At 39.1% G+C, this 18,317-nt stretch overlaps 1 protein-coding gene across 1 annotated transcript in view; it reads left to right on the forward strand.

Moving 5' to 3' along the window:
* Positions 1-18,317, forward strand: part of LOC115210503 (cytosolic carboxypeptidase 2-like) — a 291,706-nt gene that overhangs the window by 218,671 nt on the left and 54,718 nt on the right. Inside the window, exons 19-20 of the mRNA XM_029779107.2 lie at positions 3,175-3,231; positions 12,204-12,360. Of these exons, the coding sequence (XP_029634967.1) occupies positions 3,175-3,231; positions 12,204-12,360 (214 nt within the window). The remainder of the gene's footprint in view (positions 1-3,174; positions 3,232-12,203; positions 12,361-18,317) is intronic.

Here is an 18,317-nt window from a genome sequence, read left to right on the forward strand (position 1 = left end):
TATATATATATATATATATATATATATATATATATATATATATAATAGTGTACAAACAGTTTAAGTATTTATACACGAAAGAGGTGATCTTTGACAGGACACCTTACATGCTAGAAGGGGCAGTCAAAGCCCCAATCACGAATAAAAGCAATTTCAAAAGGAATGAGAAGAAAAAAAAATTTTTTGTAGTTATTCTCAGACTCGGGTTTCTGGTACGCAGGTTTAATTTTATTATTATTTGCTGCCGAATGTAACTGTACTCTCGCGGTGGATTTAAAAATATAATATATAAGTATGTAACATGTGTATTTTCGGTATATATTTGCTGCATAAATATGCATTAATTTTAGCGACCTCACTGATCAAGTACAGATGACAAATTAATTGATTTGCTCTTTAATACAGAAACTCGAGTCTGAAGGCAACTACAAAACATTTTTTTCTCATTCCATTTCAAATTGCTTTTATTCGTGGCTTTGACTGCCCTTTCTAGCATGTAAGGTGTCCTGTCATATGCTACCTCTTTCGTGTATAAATACTTCAATTGCTTGTACACTATTATATATGAAAATATGTTGTCTATGGGCTTTATTACGCATGCTAGCCACCGGTATGAAAATTTTTCTTAGTTTTATATCCTTATTATTTCCATAGTATATCTATCTATCTATCTATCTATCTATCTATCTATCTATCTATCTATCTATCTATCTATCTATCTATCTATCTATCTATCTATCTATCTATCTATCTATCTATCTATCTGTCTGTCTGTTTGTCTGTATGTCTGCTTAAACATCACATAGCTAATGTATGTGTCTCTGCTTCCGAAATGAAACTGAATCGCTGAATATGGTGTAGGAATTCCATTTGCTGAAGTGAAACAGCGCTGCACAAGTAGAATAAAATACAAATTTGGCGTTAGTAGCAGCTCAATAATGTAAACGTTAACAACATCACATACTGAATAAGTGTAAGTTGTTTAACGTTGTAACTGTGATGCAACGTCTGGGAGAGATGCCTTTAAAGACGTATTGTCTTAAAATATACAGTATTCTTGAAAGTTAGTCGAAACGAAACGACATCGGAAGTGAACGAGAACGACAGATATCGATATTTCGCAGTTTTTCTGTACATTGGTAATGCATATACACAGTGTTTGTGTGTGTGTGTGGTGTGTGTGTGTGTGTGTGTGTGTGGTGTGTGTGTGTGTGTGTGTGTTTGTGTGTTTGTGTGTGTGTATATTTATGAGGGAATGCTGAAAAATTCCTGGTTTGGGGTAAAAGAAAACACAGGAGGATCATTCAATTATGATCTTATACAACATATTCCCCTCTCAGATTCACACATTTATTGCAGTGTTCTTTCAGTTTTTCTAAGCCCCGTAAAACAACTTGGAAGGTTAAGCCTCCAAGCAGGCCTTTCGCGATATCCATAGAGCAACTCACTTGTGTAGTTGACTTCATCAACAGGAAATATCATGTTGGGCCGCAGTTTATTTAGATTGGTCATTCAACCCATTTCATACATTAATGGGCTTTAAGCAACAATAAAAAATATATGGCTGAATGGTAAATGTATAAGCGCTACAAGCATTGTAAGTTGTGTACATATATTACTAAAATTTGCTGTCATCTGTCACTCTTGTAGAAGAGTTTGGGCATCTACTGGCACTTAGAAATTATTTCGCTTTATCAATATCCTTTAAAGTTTAACATTGGGATATAATGGTGATTGGTATAGAATTTAGAAATATAGTAGACGCTGCAGGACTGTGAAATGACTTCTAAATGACTGAAACTTATTTAACATAGTCTCAAATTTCAGATATACTTTGGAAGTGTTGCGCTATTTTCCAGGTAGTGGAGTATAACAATTACAACGTGATAGTCATAGCAACCATTATAACATGCCTGCGTTGTTGGATTTACAGTGTATGCATTTTATGATGATGATAGTAGTAGTAGTAGTAGTAGTAGTAGTAGTTGTTGTAGTAGCAGCAGCAGTGATAATGATGCAGTACCAGGCAGTGGCACTCAGGGTTTTTGATCTGAACTAATTGAAAGTGTTATCATGTACATGTTTTGTCTTGGTATAAAAGATGGGCTACAGCAAATATTCTGCTCAATACCACAGATTGACCTTAACCTCGTGAGTATGTCCCTTAGTGGTTGACGATATGTGCCTCTCTGATCACGAGCAGAAGTAGTGGAGGAACATGATAGCCATATGTTGAGAATTCTTCGTCAGGGTTTCAATAATTGACCTCTGGAAGCATGGGTGTATCGTTCAACATCCTTAAACAAACTTTATTCAGGGACCTTTTGAGCGGGATGAGTTACTCGACCTCGAGAAAATTCTAACAGGGTTCCACCTGCAAGTCATGCGCTGTTTATCTGCAAACAACTTGCAGATGCAAGTGTTATCAATTGAAAGCGTCGCATGCTGGACTCTAGCAGGCTTAAGGGATCATCAATAGAGAATGTACGCCGTTTGGGAACCTTCCTCTCGACGGCATTATTGTGTGCTGTCTCCCGCTACTGAGTTGAGGTCCCGCTTGCTAGATCAGCTGCTTTCTAGATTTCACTTAATATTCTTCTAATCATTACACATCGTCTCTTTAAACAAAGTCTAGTGGTTTGCCTTCTCCACTGTAATCTGGATATCACTCATAATGATATTTGCTTTACGATGAGTTAGGCCTAGCGACGACAACCATTGCCCCACACTGTGTGTAATGAATCCTCTACATCCAACTTCAATTGGATAATGCTCTGCTTTCCTGTCTGCATCTTCAAAGTCCTTGAGGAGGTGTTTTTAACTGTCGATCTTTTGAGTCCGAACGGCGTCCATGTTATCTTCATGAGGAACCATATAATATTTCTGTATCCTTTCACATTCTTAGAATCATCACTGACTATACCTTCCCTACTTTATAAATTTTGACGATTAACTTCCGATATTTACGTAACTAAATTCTACGAGAGTTTGTTGACGGCTCTAGTTTTCATCCATTTATGACTACTACTACTACTACTACTACTAACTACTACTACTACTACTACTACTACTACTATTACTACTACTACTACTACTACTACTACTACTACTACTACTACTACACTACTACTACTACTACTACTACTACTATAATGCATGTTTTTTCATTTTCAGAGGTTGTTAAGAGCGAAGGAGCATTTTGACGACAAAGAGCAAACGGGGGACAACAGCGTGAGTTGATTCTAGATTTGTTTAAACCATAATTAGCCACCACTACGTTTTCTTGTAGTAACAACTGAAGAGATAGTGCGAAGGTACATCATATCAGTAGATTATGGGTTGCAGATCATGACTTTTTATGATCGACTGTATGTGTAACAACTATATAGTGTCAAATATAAGAATTTTATTCTGAAGTGGAGTACATGTATATCTTTAGGCTCTCAAACTACTCAGAATTGAAGAAAATTTACAGAGAAAAACCCTGTATTTAGGAAACAGTGTTGGTTAGAGTTATTTTATGACCCCTAAATGTGTTAGGACTAGCATTCGTTAAGTGTGTGAAAGTTCTGATTGTGTGTTGAGATATTAGAGGGCGTGTAGTAAATAGGTTAAAGTTGCTGATAAGACCCAGCTGAGCCTTATTCCAGAAGATCTAACCATGACTATCTCATCGTTTTACGATATACTGTGTCTAGTATAATATAGAAATACGTTTGTAGACACAGCTTATATAAGACAAGATACAAATTATATAAGAGGGCTATAGTAGCCTTGTGTCATTATTAGAAGCAGTGTAAGAAAGTGAGTGATGGTAGTTTTGCAACCGACTGTGAGTACAAAGAAGCACAGGCCCCAAGTTGTAAAAGAAAAAAATTCATAACGCTAATCAATTCTGCTCTTCCCCTTTCCCACGATATAAATGTGACTAATTATATGTAACTATTCTTTCACTAATTAATTACGTAAATCTTCCTTATCGTTTTACGTGTTATTTTTTTTTAACAAAGAAAGGGGACATTGGTTAATTTTGTCTTAAATACGCTATATTTGAGGAATAGTGTGATGTCACGTATGGAACACAATTAATCGTAGGTTCGCTTAATTTTTTTACGTGGTTGATCAACCTGCTTGAATTGGGAACCACACTCTGATAACTTGAATACGAAACGAAACATTAAATATATTAGTGATAGGACGATCGCGGTTGAAACACCTCTGACTTATATAGAAACTAAATAGTTATTTCTTTATTACCCACAGTGGGCTAAACATAGAGGGAGCAACAAGGACAGACAAAGGGATTAAGTCTATTACACTGACCCCAGTGCATAACTGAAACTTATTTAATCAACCCCGAAAGGATGAAAGGCAAAGTCGACCTCAGCGGAATTTGAACTCAGAATGTAACAGCAGACGAAATACCGTCGTTGTTAATATTTAGCTTCAATATATTAGTCCTGGATACACCACGGCTGGAATAAGAATGATAGGACGATCGCGGTTGAAGCACCTCTGACTTATATAGAAGCTAAATATTTAGCGATCGTCCATTCTTATTCCAGCTGTGGTGTATCCAGGACTAATATATACAAGCTAAATATTAACAACGACGTATTAATGAGTTCAGAGTGTAAGGTTTTTTAAATAAAAAAAATGAGGGCTTATTAGCAAAGAGATGTGGTTTAATTTTCTTGGTTATATGATACAATTAGTGAAATGAATGTAGGTGAAAGAAGTGGGTAAGCAATAGAAAAAGTAGGGTTTCAAAGAGGGGGTAAAATGTGAACAAACAAGCAATTAATAAACAGACGTCAACGTAAACATAACACAACTAAAAATAGGGTTTAACCTCTAGCCAGGGAAAAATAAATGAAAATTTAATTACGTTATTGCCATTAAGATGCAAGTCCCGAGAGACTACACACACACGTACATTCTCACTCAGCGGTACATACAAACAGAAGCAGCACAAATATCAGTAACATCAATGCCAACACAGGAGCACACACTAAAATTCATGTAGTATCTTGTGAATCCAAATTTAAAATTCGTCTGAACGACCACAGATCTTCTTTCAGGGTCCCGGAGAGACGCAACTCAACAACACTCGTAGCATATGTATGGCGCCTAAAGGAAGATCATATGCCCTTTAACATTAGGTCGAAATTTCTGGAAACTTGTGGACCCTATCGCATTGGAAAAAGACTATAAATTCTGTATGGCAGAAAGATATATTATCCTCATGAACTCAAAATTGGAAAACCTAGCTATCAAGTGAAGGAAGACAACTCGCCCGGTCATAATTTTTTAAGAGGAATATTTCTTGAATTATTACCGGCGTTCATGTGTTTAAAGAAACATTCTTTGCAGAGAACGGCTATCGTTTAGAAAAACTGAAGAAATATCTAGATGTGAAACCAATGGTTATTTTCTAAACTATTACGTTACACATACAAAAATTAACAACTGCTCAATATTTTATAGGGTATGCTCTTCTCCTGATTTATGATACTGTAATGAAGATTCTTCGCTCCCCGGTCACAAAGTGTATGTTAACAGACTGCTACCAGGTCCGTACCTCACAACTCCACCGCTTTTACATAATCACGAATTATTTGTAATATTCTCCGCATTAATGGATTTGCACATTGGATATTCCTTTAAAAATATTCCTACACCATTAAATGAACTATACAAAAGAATGCTACTTCGAAAAATTATTGATATTACAAGACGCATGAGGTTGAAAGCTTTTTTCTTCGACCAAGATGCACCACACTGGGACAAAGACCACTTTAACATCAGGCCTAGAAAATTCCCACCCAAGATTAAAGAACTCGAAACTTTCAAAGCAGACCTGCTGGGTATTATACCAAACCTTAAGTTTCGTAAGTCCTCATCCACCTTTCGACGTTGACTTAGATCCGATATACACCTCCTTAAGAATTCAGATGGAACCCTACTATTTTCAGATAAGACAAATAATCTTTATAAGATAGATAACGACGACCACAACAGGCTCTTAGAGAACAACATCGCACAAAAATATAGACGGGCCGCACCACATACCTATGATAACATCAATAATGAGGCAAAACGAATAGTCACCGACCTGGACATTGCCGACAGGGTAGAAATGCTAGCTAAACATAATGCCTTTATAACTATCAAGGATCATAAACCGAAATTCGCTTCCAACCCTAAATGCCACCTGATTAACCCCGCCAAGTCCGAAATCGGACTTGTGAGTAAACACATCCTAAAAAGGGTTAATAAAGACATAAGGAAGGTATCTAATTTCTCTTTACACCACAATTGAGGTGTTACATTGGTTTGAGACCAAACGAAACACTTTTAGAGCTAAGTTCATGCAATTCGATATAGTAGACTTTTATCCATCGATATTGAAAATGTTACTTGATAGTTAGTATATGCTAGACGAATTACCTACGTAAGTGATAGAGAAATAGATATAATTATGCACGCTAGGAAAACGCTACTATTCAACAATGATTCAACCTGGGTCAAACGAACTTACCCTGAAGGCTCATTCTACGTCGCAATGGGGGCATACTACAGCGCTGATATTTGCGACCTTATAGGGTTTTACATTCTGGACACCCTAGGTAATAAATCCCCTCTGTCCACTTCGGCTTATATAGAGATGATGCCTTAGCCATCTCCAGAGGCGCTAACGGCCATACCTTAGATAGGCTTAGAAAAGACATCATACACACCCTCAACGACCTTGGCCTTAAAATCACCATAAAAACTAACCTTACCGTGGTGAACTTCTGGGATGTCACGCTTGATCTAGTTAGTGGCACCTACAGACCATACCGTAAACCGAATGATAGGCTATCGTACATTAATACAGCCTCCTGCCACCTACCCATAGTGTTCAAAAACATAATAAAAAGTATCCGTAAATAGATTTCTTCAAATAAAGTTATTTTCGATGAAAATGAGGCGCTAGCGGCCAGCGGGTTCAAAGGGAATATAGTATATATACCAGGATTGAGTAACCATAAAAGGAAATGCCACCGCAAGACCTTTGGTTAGCTCTCCCCTTCTTCCTAAACGTCCGGACGTGCGTAGGTAAGCTTTTTCTTAGGTTGGTTCATAAACATTTCACGCGATCATGCAAATATAGAAAGATCTTTAACAGATATAATTTAAGAATCTTTCAGCTGTGCACCTAATGTTAAGAAAAAAACTACCTAGCACTCCTAAACTACGGACAGAGGTAGATTGTTCATGCAGGATTAGAAATGGATGCCCAGTGGACGGCTGATGTAACATCGAGGTTACAGTGTAGCAGCGCAAATATCAATAACATAAATGCCAACACAGGGACACACACTAAAATTTATGTCGTATCTTGTGAATCCAAATTTAAAATTCGTCTGAACAACCACAGATCTTCTTTCAGGTTCCCGGAGAGACGCGTCTCAACAACACTCGCAGCAAACGTATGGCGCCTAAAAGAAGACTGTGTAAATTGTGTATGGCAGAAAGATATATTATCCTTATGATCTTACTCAGGAGGCTACCTGAACATTAGGACGGAAGCTGTGGGGAGTTGTCCACATTTTCGGAAATTTTCTTTTAAAAATTGGAAAACCTAGCGATAGCTCGGTTTTCCAATTTCCGTCCTAATGTTCCGGTGAAAGACGTGAAAGAAGACAACTCGCCTGGCCATAATTTTTTAAGAGGAATATTTCTTGAACTATCACCGGCGTTCTTATGTTTAAAGAAACGTTCTTTGCAGAGAACAGTTATCATTTAGAAAAACTGGAGAAATGTCTAGTTCACGCTAGATATGAAACCAATGGTTATTTTCTAAACTATGACGTTAGACATACAAATACACACACACACATTTATTAATTAGGTAAGTAACAATTTCTAAAAGAAAGCAATTATCAAAGGGTTGACCGTCTGGAAGCATTTTTATAAATTTATGTTCTAAAAAATTTCCTATGATTTCAATTTCTCAAGTTTATTGAATTTTTTAAACTCTAATTTCTCGCAAATTTAAATGTTCATTGCATTCACTGCGGAGTATTCCATTTTCATTTTCAAAAGTAAACTTTATTTACTTTTAAGTTTTAATTCGCTACTTGGAAAACCAACCGTTTTTTTCTATTAATGTATACGTAATGTAAAAACATTATATATTATATGAAATTTTAAAAAAATACCCATATCATTTTTGAACGCGAGATAGCTGTAAGAAGAGCCTAAAAAGTTTGGTAATTACTATTAGAAGACGAGGAAAGAAAAAGTTACCGACAAGTACTCGAAACTTTCACCTTACTTACACGTTTCCAAACACTGTACCACTAAGCCAATATATACACAAACAAGTTGCACGAGCGACTTCAACAGTGACATACACACACTCACTCACCAATACACCCTCGCGCACACACATAGATACACATACACACAAATGAAAGGCAACGAATGTGTGTATGTGTGTATGTGTGTGTGTGTGTGTGTGTGTGTGTGTGTGTGTGCTGTTCACTGACAAAATTTCGTGCTGCATCACTTTTGGGAAGTTTTGTTAGCGAACAGGTCGTGGTTTCAGAGCGACGAAAATATTTCGACACGAATAAAATTTTAATGTTGAAGTAAATGAAACTAACGGTTTTTGTGTGTTCCTGAATGGCTTGCAAACACCTTTCACGCTGCAATTGCTTTTGTTTCAGTACACGATCTCAAATTAAGTCATTTGCTAAGCAAGTACATCTTCGTAATTTTTTAAAATTACTGTGGATAAATGCCAGTAATGATCTTCTCAGGCTGTCCGATATTTTAATTTCTAAACAGAAACAATCGGGGACAGGGAGTGGGGTTGCAAAAAATTCATAATGTCTCAAATTTTCTTTTTTATAGCATATATAAATGGGGATGGGGGGAATATTGAAAAATATCAATACATGCGAGAGTAATAAAGAAACGAAGAGGGTTGTCTTTTGGATATGCTAGAAACAACAGCCAAATCGCTTTTCCCTCGAAAAATATTAACAATTTTAAAATATTTTTTTACCGAAAATGCTCTTGCCAAGGTTTTGAAGTGCAAAAAAAAAATTGGTCAAAATAGGTCCGGAGGGAGGGTGTGTGTGTGTGTGTGTGTGTGTAAGAAAAAGAGTTTTCAAAACTTTTTTCATACAAAGATGTCCCCACCATTAACCTCATCATTTCGAAGAAATGGGGAAAATCCCCGAAAAAACTTTTCCCCACAAATTTATTTATAATCATAATCTTTGCCGTTTGAAAGAGATTTGTATTAATCTTCATTAAAAGATATCCATCTTCCTGAAAGTTATGAGGGAAAAAAGTCAGATAGTGTGAATTTTCCGAAACTCTTCTCTTCACCCCTTCGGAACAATTCTTTCCCATAAATCCTTATATACTCTGAAGCCACAACATCTAAGCAGTATTTGTAAAAAAATTTTTAAGATGTATGCATTTTTCTGGATGTTATGAGGCAACAAATTCGGGGGCATATACATCTGTAGTAATTTTTTTTATTATACGATTTTTTTCATTTCATGTTTATTTCATACATTGTTTGCAGTGTTCTCTCTCTCCCGCATATACTGCAAAGCTTATAGATGGGGTGCTGAACTGAAATCTCTATATTGCTTTGAGAGGAAGGTAAAACTGGACCAATTGCCTCCCCCTCTGTTGTTGGACTACAGTGATGTTTGTTTAAAAAAGAAAAATTATGACTGATAAATTAATGAAAGCAATATTTACTAAGCAAGTGAGCACAATTATACAAAGAAATAACTTGACATAAAATATATAAATTATTAGAACTAGGAATCAAATGTGAAAATATTATCAAAAGGCTAATAGAAAACCGCCAGAAGGGCGGTCTTTCTGCTAGTTTAATATATATGCATGCATACACACACACACACACACACCACACACACACACACACATACACGTACACACACACACACATATATACATGATATATAAATATCTATATATTTATACTTGAATATTCATCAACTGAACATTTTCAGCCTATGCTTTCTTTCTATTTACATGTATACATGTGTATATTTTTTGTTTATCTAACCCAAACAATTATATTTGTTTAATGATATCATTGTCTTTATATACATAAATGTATATTTGTATATATATATATATATATATATATGTATGTATAACAAAGATCAAAGTGGATGACAGATTTTCGTAGATCAAGTTCCTTTATCATTGGAATACAGAATACATAAAAATTTATCGAGTTGTTAGGTTTTAAGCGCTTCAATATTACGATTAAAAGGGAAGCAGTATTACAAAACCTTACGATCGTTTCAAGTAATGCGTTTGTATTGGGCGAGTTTTCCAGCCGATACAAATTGTCGCATTTCTCCCATCAGGGGTACAAATAAATCGATTAAAATAGTTGAAAAAATCGAGAAAGCTTAAAATATCTCCTACTTACAAAACTTGAAGTCACATCGAGTAATCTTACATTTGTTTTTAAAATGTTGTAGTATTTTAAAAAAACTATTAACCTTCTATATGTAAGTTGTAATTTAACGATCATTGTAAATTGTAAATCAAAAATATCATGTGAATTTTTAAACTGTTCCCACTAACATTCTGCATATATGGATTCACCTTACTTTAATTATTTACTATCTTTAATTATCAGCAACCCAACTGTCTTATATGGTTAACCAGGTTTAACCCGAAGCTTGAGTCCTCATTTTATTTTATTTTATTTTTACAAAAATTTTAAATTTCATTTTCATTCGCACAAATGTTTTACTTCACAACTTTTTCCACTTCAGAAAGTCTTTCTATATCCTTGCGAAATCTTTTAAAAACACTATAACATTTAAAAAAATATATATATCATTACTCGATATGACTTCAAGTTCTGTAAGTAGGACATATTCTAAGCTTTCTCGATTTTTCAACTATTTTAATTGTACTTCTGATGAGAGAAATCCGACTGGAAAATTCATCCAATACAAAAGCATTCCTCGAAACGATCGTAAGGTTTTGTAATACTGCTTTTCTTTGGATTGTAATATTAGAGCGCTTGAAATCTAACATCTCAATGAAATTTTTATGTATTCTGTATTCCAATGATAAAGGAACTTGACTTACAAAAATCTGTCATCCACTTATATATATATATAACAATGATAAATATCAAAGTGAGTTATATACAGTAGCGGTAACACATCGTGACGTATTTTTGCCATTTCAATATGGCTAACCTCTAAGGGTGGATGCTACTGTAGTTTTTAGCCCCAGGAGGACACACTCCTCCAGCTGGCCATAGACACACTATCTGTGTCCTGTCAGTATTTGCAAAGGGAAGTCATCCTTCCCGTCTTCAACTTATGATACACACGGACTCGAGTTTCGAGGTATTGACCTCTCGTCAGCGTGTGACAATCATAGTTGTCGCCGAGAATTAGATTTCCTTCACAAATACTTATACTTTTTCCAGCGTCCACTGTCGCTGATATTGAAAAAGTGAAATCAAACAATGATAAATATCAAAGTGAGTTATATACAGTAGCGGTAGGGGTTAGCCATATTGAAATGGCAAAAATACGTCACGATGTGTTACCGCTACTGTATATAACTCACTTTGATATTTATCATTGTTTGATTTCACTTTTTCAATATCAGCGACAGTGGACGCTGGAAAAAGTATAAGTATTTGTGAAGGAAATCTAATTCTCGGCGACAACTATGATTGTCACACGCTGACGAGAGGTCAATACCTCGAAACTCGAGTCCGTGTGTATCATAAGTTGAAGACGGGAAGGATGACTTCCCTTTGCAAATACTGACAGGACACAGATAGTGTGTCTATGGCCAGCTGGAGGAGTGTGTCCTCCTGGGGCTAAAAACTACAGTAGCATCCACCCTTAGAGGTTAGCCATATTGAAATGGCAAAAATACGTCACGATATATATATATATATATATATATATATATATATATATATATATATATGTGTGTGTGTGTGTGTGTGTATGTTTGTGTGTGTGTATGTGTGGGTGTGTGTGTATGTATGTATGTATGTATGTATGTATGTATGCATATATGTATGTATGTATGTATGTATGTATGTATGTATGTATGTATGTGTGCGTGTGTGTGTGTGTGTATGTATATTTATCTTTTCTTTTACATTTCAGGGTTCCGAATATCAACACATTGAAGGAATTAGTTTCTATCCTCGATACTGGACCCATGTTGATATTATTCATAGCAAATCTCATAATGTCTTTTCTAAAGGATCTTCAACTTCGGCGAAAAGTTTCCTCAATCCGACTTTTCAGTCACAAATCAGAAGTAAGCATTTAAATCTATATATGATATATGGTACATCTATGTACATGCGAGTGTATATATATACATACATATGTGTGTGTGTGTGTGTCTGTGTGCGTGTGTGTATGTGTGTGCGTGCGTGTATGCGTGTGTGTGTATGTGTGTGTTTATTTGTATTTGTGTACTATCTACTTTATAAATGCGAATGCATGTAATTATGCATGTGTGTTAGGCCGTGAAAGTCCGCGAGAAAAACGATTTTGATTTTCGAAATCAGCGTCTCTAAATAATAAGAAAAAATTATTCCTACGAGAAATAATTCAACTTTTAGATCGACAACTATCCTACTCTCTATCTGTCACCATCAATCTATCTCTATTATTTACCACACTCTTTATCACTCTTTCTCCGTGTATATATGTATTGTCTCTCACGCATTGCTTTCATTTTGTTGAAAACTTTAAATGTTAGCTTCCGGGATTAATGAATTGCAAACCCGGATTCAACGTCAGAGTGTAAATTAATATATCAAATCTGAAAATGTTCATCTAGTTTAAAAATTTCGAAACCTGTGACAGCAACAGAAATAATCTCTTAATTTGTCTATCTCTTCCACTTTTCGCTTTTCTCATGGTAAAATTCACTCTCTCTATATATATTTACCCCACTCTCACTCTCTATAAAAATATGTAGCTAACGTTGAGACAGTGTGTTTGTCAGTGTGTGTATGTATGTGTGTAAGGAATTTCATTAGGGTGACAGAGTGATTTTCAAAAGGTATGTAAAAAATAATTTATTTTCATAGCATACCTTCCTGTTCGTAAATGTTTTTTCTTAGATACACACACTCAGACACACACACACGCACGCACGCACGCACACACACGCACACGTACACACAAACACACACACGCACGCACACACACAGACATGGAATGGACTGGCTTGGTGCGGGGGTTAGGAATTAAAGATTTAAATTATAAAACTTTTGTTGCTGCTTAAATCACAGCAATGGAACACCGCATCATCATTCCATAAAATGAAAAAATTAAGTCAGTTTCACTAATGTTTTTAAATTACGTTTCATTTTCTGCTTGAAAATAAGGAAAGTGGAGACTGTAATGGTGATAGTTGATTTCCTAATGGCCAAAATCGGTACTGAGTGGGGAAGAATGGTTTGAAAAAAATTCCTAAATTTAAAATAAAAAAAATTCATATAAAGCTTCTTCCCATCATTTGTAAGGGTGTGGTGAAAAAAAAAATTGAAAATCCCCGTTAAAACGGAGAAAATGCAACTTATGTAAGTGTGCTATTCCGAAAGTCTGTCAAGGTACTCCATTGTGAAAATTACTCGGTAACAATGAGATACTCAGCTATTGTGCGCGTGTAAGTGTGTGTGTATGTTTATCTATCTATCTATCTATCTATCTATCTATCTATCTATCTATCTATCTATCTATCTATCTATCTATCTATCTATCTATCTATAAAGAGAACAATATCCCATCTAAAAATATAAAGTATTTTTAAAATATCAAAAAATAGCAACTAGATTATGCCTAGCAGATTATAACTTACTCAGCTCTCACCACGACCGCAACAGGACTATGGAACCTGATGTATGCATTCCTCACTTGACCCTGGGAAGATCTTCAAACTCCTTGGCCTTGGTCACCAACTCGGCCTTCGTGTTGCATGCTGCGGGGTTGATGTCTTTCTCAGCCGCGCCCCACACTTCGTACTCCAAGAGATTATAATCGGAACAATTCGTTTCGCCTGGTCTTTAAGTATACTATGTTTTTTCAACACTATACATTTTAAAAGGGGATTTCCTTGGATGAAATACCGAAGATTAAAAGCGTTTAACAACACCCATTAAGTATGTGATGTTGAAAGTGATCATTGCTTTCGCACCAATAAAGCACTTAGACTCATATGGCCGGAAAACATCATGGTTTGTTAATTTTGTAAATAAAAAATCCCCGGAAAGAAAGCCCACTGGTACAGTTTAGGGCCAGGCGCAGTTATTCCCTTTATATCGGTTCCAGCCGTGTCAGCACCAACTACTTTCAAAATTGGAATAAGTTTTCTAGTTTGCAAATGGAGTATCCCATGTTTTCAACTAGAATTTCCTTTGATGATGGCATTGACTAAACATCTCGTGTTTGGAGTTTTAAAAGGTGCCCGGATCAAGTGTGTTTTTCAGGATCCTAGCTTTTTCGGTGAAGCAAAGCTTACAGCATTTTCTCCCGTTGAGATATATCCCCGCTTATACTAAGAGCTTCCATTTAATTATGTGTGGCATACTCTCCTTTTTTTAAACACCATGCGTAGCTGGCTAGGGACCTGATATTGTACCTTTCTGGTATCCTAAAGAGGACCTGTGGTTATACAGACGCTGTGAAACCGACATATTTCTGTGTCTGTGCTCTCGTTCTCTTGTGCTGATGGTGTTACAGCCGCTATTGTTGTTGTTTTAGCTGCCAGTAATGCTGCCGATGTTGCTATCACTGCTGGGCCCGATGCTGGTATTGACGTTGTCGTTGCTGCTGCCGCTGGTACTGTTGCCGCCGTCGCTGCGATTGCTGCTGCTATTGCTACTCGCGCAGCCACTGCCGGGCGTATTGCTGGTACTGTTGCCGCTATATAGCTGTTGGTATTGCTGTTGTGGTTGCCTCTGCTGTTTGACACGTTGCTGGTATGACTACCACTGCCGTCACCACTGCAATTGTAGTCGTCGTTGTTGTTATTGGAGGATGTGTTGCCAACACTGCTGCTGTGGTCGCCAATGCATGTCAGGTCTCAGCCTGATACATACACCCGCTGAGTTGCATCGATCCCCACAGGAAATTCATTGTAAACTCTACATGAACACACTGCCTCTGCTCGTGGTTTAGGAGTACTCACTAATATTCTTTTAACGCTGGGCGCAGAACTGAAAAAAAACTCTTAAGTTGTGTCTGGTAAACAAACTCCCGTATTTGTGCGACTGTGTTAAGTGTTTGTCCACTAATTTAAGGAATATCCTTCCAAAACAACTTTACGGTGGCGCTTCCTTTTGCGGGTGCGAGGGCCTGGTATATAGTAGATGCAGTCCTTAAGCTCACTTCACGCCAAAGCTGTGTTGTAAAAGGGGGCTTCTGAGGGACCATGATGCTTTCCTTCCTCCAGCTGTAAAGAGGTTATGTGTCTCCTGCCATTTGATTCTGACCGATATATATATATATATATGCAAACACACACACACACACACACACACACACCACACACACACACACACGCTTCCTATTGCTTATGATGGTCCTATGGGATGACGTCAGCAGCAGGGTGAGGTGACCGGAAGTTGGGGCTGACCGGAAGGGAGCAGCCGGGACGCGCGCGCAGCGAGAGGGGATTTCGGCCTTTTCGAACGAGGGTCGTCGGCGTGTTAAGACGGGTGAACACGTTGCTAAGGTTGGGCGAAGCAGCTGCTATCTTTAGCGTTCGGGTCGGGCTGTGTCGAAGGATCCGTTACTACTGAGCGAAGAGAAGGTAGGTGCCTTTATATTCGAATCTCTAGCACACACCACAAGCTATTTCGGCACTCCACATAAGTCGTCACCACGATGTCTGCGAAAATCAGGATCGCCAGCGACATCATCAGACCCTTCAATGGTGAAGGCGATGTAGTGGCCTGGATTCGTAAAATCAGGCTGGTGGCAAGACTGCAAGGTATAAGCGATGTGGCAAGTCTTATGGCGCTGTATTTAGAAGGGAGCGCGTTAACGCTATACCTTGAAATGGAGGATGAGGAACGCCTGATCGAGGAAAAAATAGAGCAACGATTGCGGGATGCCTACACAGAGTGTGAATACACAGCTTTTGCTAAGCTGGGTACGATTAGATGGACAGGAGGACAGGTGGACGAGTACTCGGCAGAAGTTAGAAGGTTAGCGACGCTAGCTGGGTTTACGGGAGAAGGTCCGGAGAAGGCAGCGCGACTGGCATTTGTAAATGGGTTCCCCGTCGATGTAGGGATTCACCTGCAACAATTGCCCGGGATTAAAAAGATGGCGCTGAGCGAACTTGTGACTCAAGATCGCGTGTTGACGCGACACTCTGGGCAGAGTGCTACCCCCGATGACGGTGGTGCAGCCTACGAAGGGAAAAGTCAGACCGGTGCTGGACTTCAGGGAGCTAAACCAGCATATATCGTGTCACCCGGGAGGTGAGGCGACAGACGTTTGTGGCGAGACGTTACGTGCGTGGAGACAGTCGACCGAGGCAGCGACGATTTTCGACTTGAAATCGGCATACTTGCAGCTCCATGTGAGCGACAAACTGGCGATATCAGCTGGTGCGGTACAAACGCCGGACGTACTGTTTAACCAGGCTGGGTTTCGGGCTGAATTCCGCTCCGAAAGACGGCAAGATTAGAAAGGCCACCAGCTCCTACACTGACGACATTTTGATGGACGAAACTGTAGTGCCAGCCAACGAGGTAGTTAGACATCTGGAGAAGTTCGGACTGATTGCGAAGCCACCGGAGTCGATGGAAGGGGGAGCCGCGCTGGGGCTGAAGCTGCGAAGAGATAGATCGGGTGAATTGGTGTTCCGGAGAGGGAATGAAATGCCACAGCTGAGTTCCAGCGTCAGCAGGAGAGAGCTGTTCTCGGTATGTGGGAAGTTGGTCGGTCACTACCCGATCGCCGAATGGCTGCGCACGGCGTGCAGTTACACCAAGAGACGAGCAGAAGGGAGAGTTGGGGCGACAAGGTGGGATGATGCAGGAAATCCTAGAGAGGACGAGAACGGAAGACCCGGTCAGGGGGAACTGGTACGTGCCCAAGACGGAATGCGGGACCGTCTGGTGTGATGCTAGCAGTATAGCGATAGGGGTTGTGTTGGTAATCGAAGGTGCTGCGGTGGAGGACGCGGCCTGGCTTCGGAAAGCAGATGACTTAAACCACATCAATGTCGCCGAATTAGACGCGGTGTTGAAAGGGGTTAACTTGGCCCTGAAATGGGGGCTGCGCACAATTGAAATTCGGACGGATTCGGCCACTGTGCTTGGCTGGGTAGGATCGGTGATCACCGGTGAAAGGAGAGTGCGGACGAAAGGTGCCGCGGAGATGTTAGTGAAGCGCCGTCTAGGAGTTCTAGGTGAATTGATCGCCGAGTTCGGACTGAAGCTGAATGTGGTTTTCGTGCCTTCGGAGAAAAACAGGGCAGACGCACTGACCAGGGTGAAAAGAGCGTGGTTGGAAGAACCGGAGGAGGCCCCGAAAGGGATAGCTGCGGCGTGTCGGTTGGATGACTCTGAACTGAAGAGACTGCATGCTATGCATCACCTGGGTGTGGACAGGACCCTGTATCTGGCGAAGAAAATTGATGCTGACATCACTAGGAGAAGCATCCGGAAGGTGGTCGGGAGCTGCGACAGGTGTCAGTCCATCGACCCTGCTCCGTGTGGGCATGAACAGGGAAGCCTTTCGGTGGAACAGCACTGGAAAAGGGTAGCTGTGGATGTGACACACTACCGTCAGGGAATGTACCTCTCCATGATCGACTGCGGGCCAGGCCGGCTGGCCATTTGGAGGGAGTTGAGAACGGGCATTGCTGACGAGATCGCGCAGATCCTGAACGGGATATTTTTAGAGAGAGGTCCCGTGGAAGAACTACTGATGGACAACGGGGCGGCGTTTTGTTCGGAAGCATTGAGGGTTATGCTTGATCGGTGGAAGGTGCGTCGCTTGTACAGAGCAGCGTATAGGCCAAGCGGTAACGGGATCGGGGAGAGGCACCATCGGACAGTCAAGGCCATAGCGGAAAGAGGGCACATTTCGCCGCTTGAAGCAGGTTTTTGGTACAACTTGTCTCCCCGATCCGGACAAGCTGAGGAATCTGTGCCGCAAAGAGCTGTATTTAAATATGAATGGAGGTACCCGAGCAAAGCGCCGGAGGTCCACGAGGAAGAGAAGGGACCCGTTTGCGTGAAA

Source organism: Octopus sinensis, linkage group LG4 (assembly GCF_006345805.1).
Source record: "Octopus sinensis linkage group LG4, ASM634580v1, whole genome shotgun sequence".
In the NCBI taxonomy this organism is placed as follows: Eukaryota; Metazoa; Mollusca; class Cephalopoda; order Octopoda; family Octopodidae; genus Octopus; species Octopus sinensis.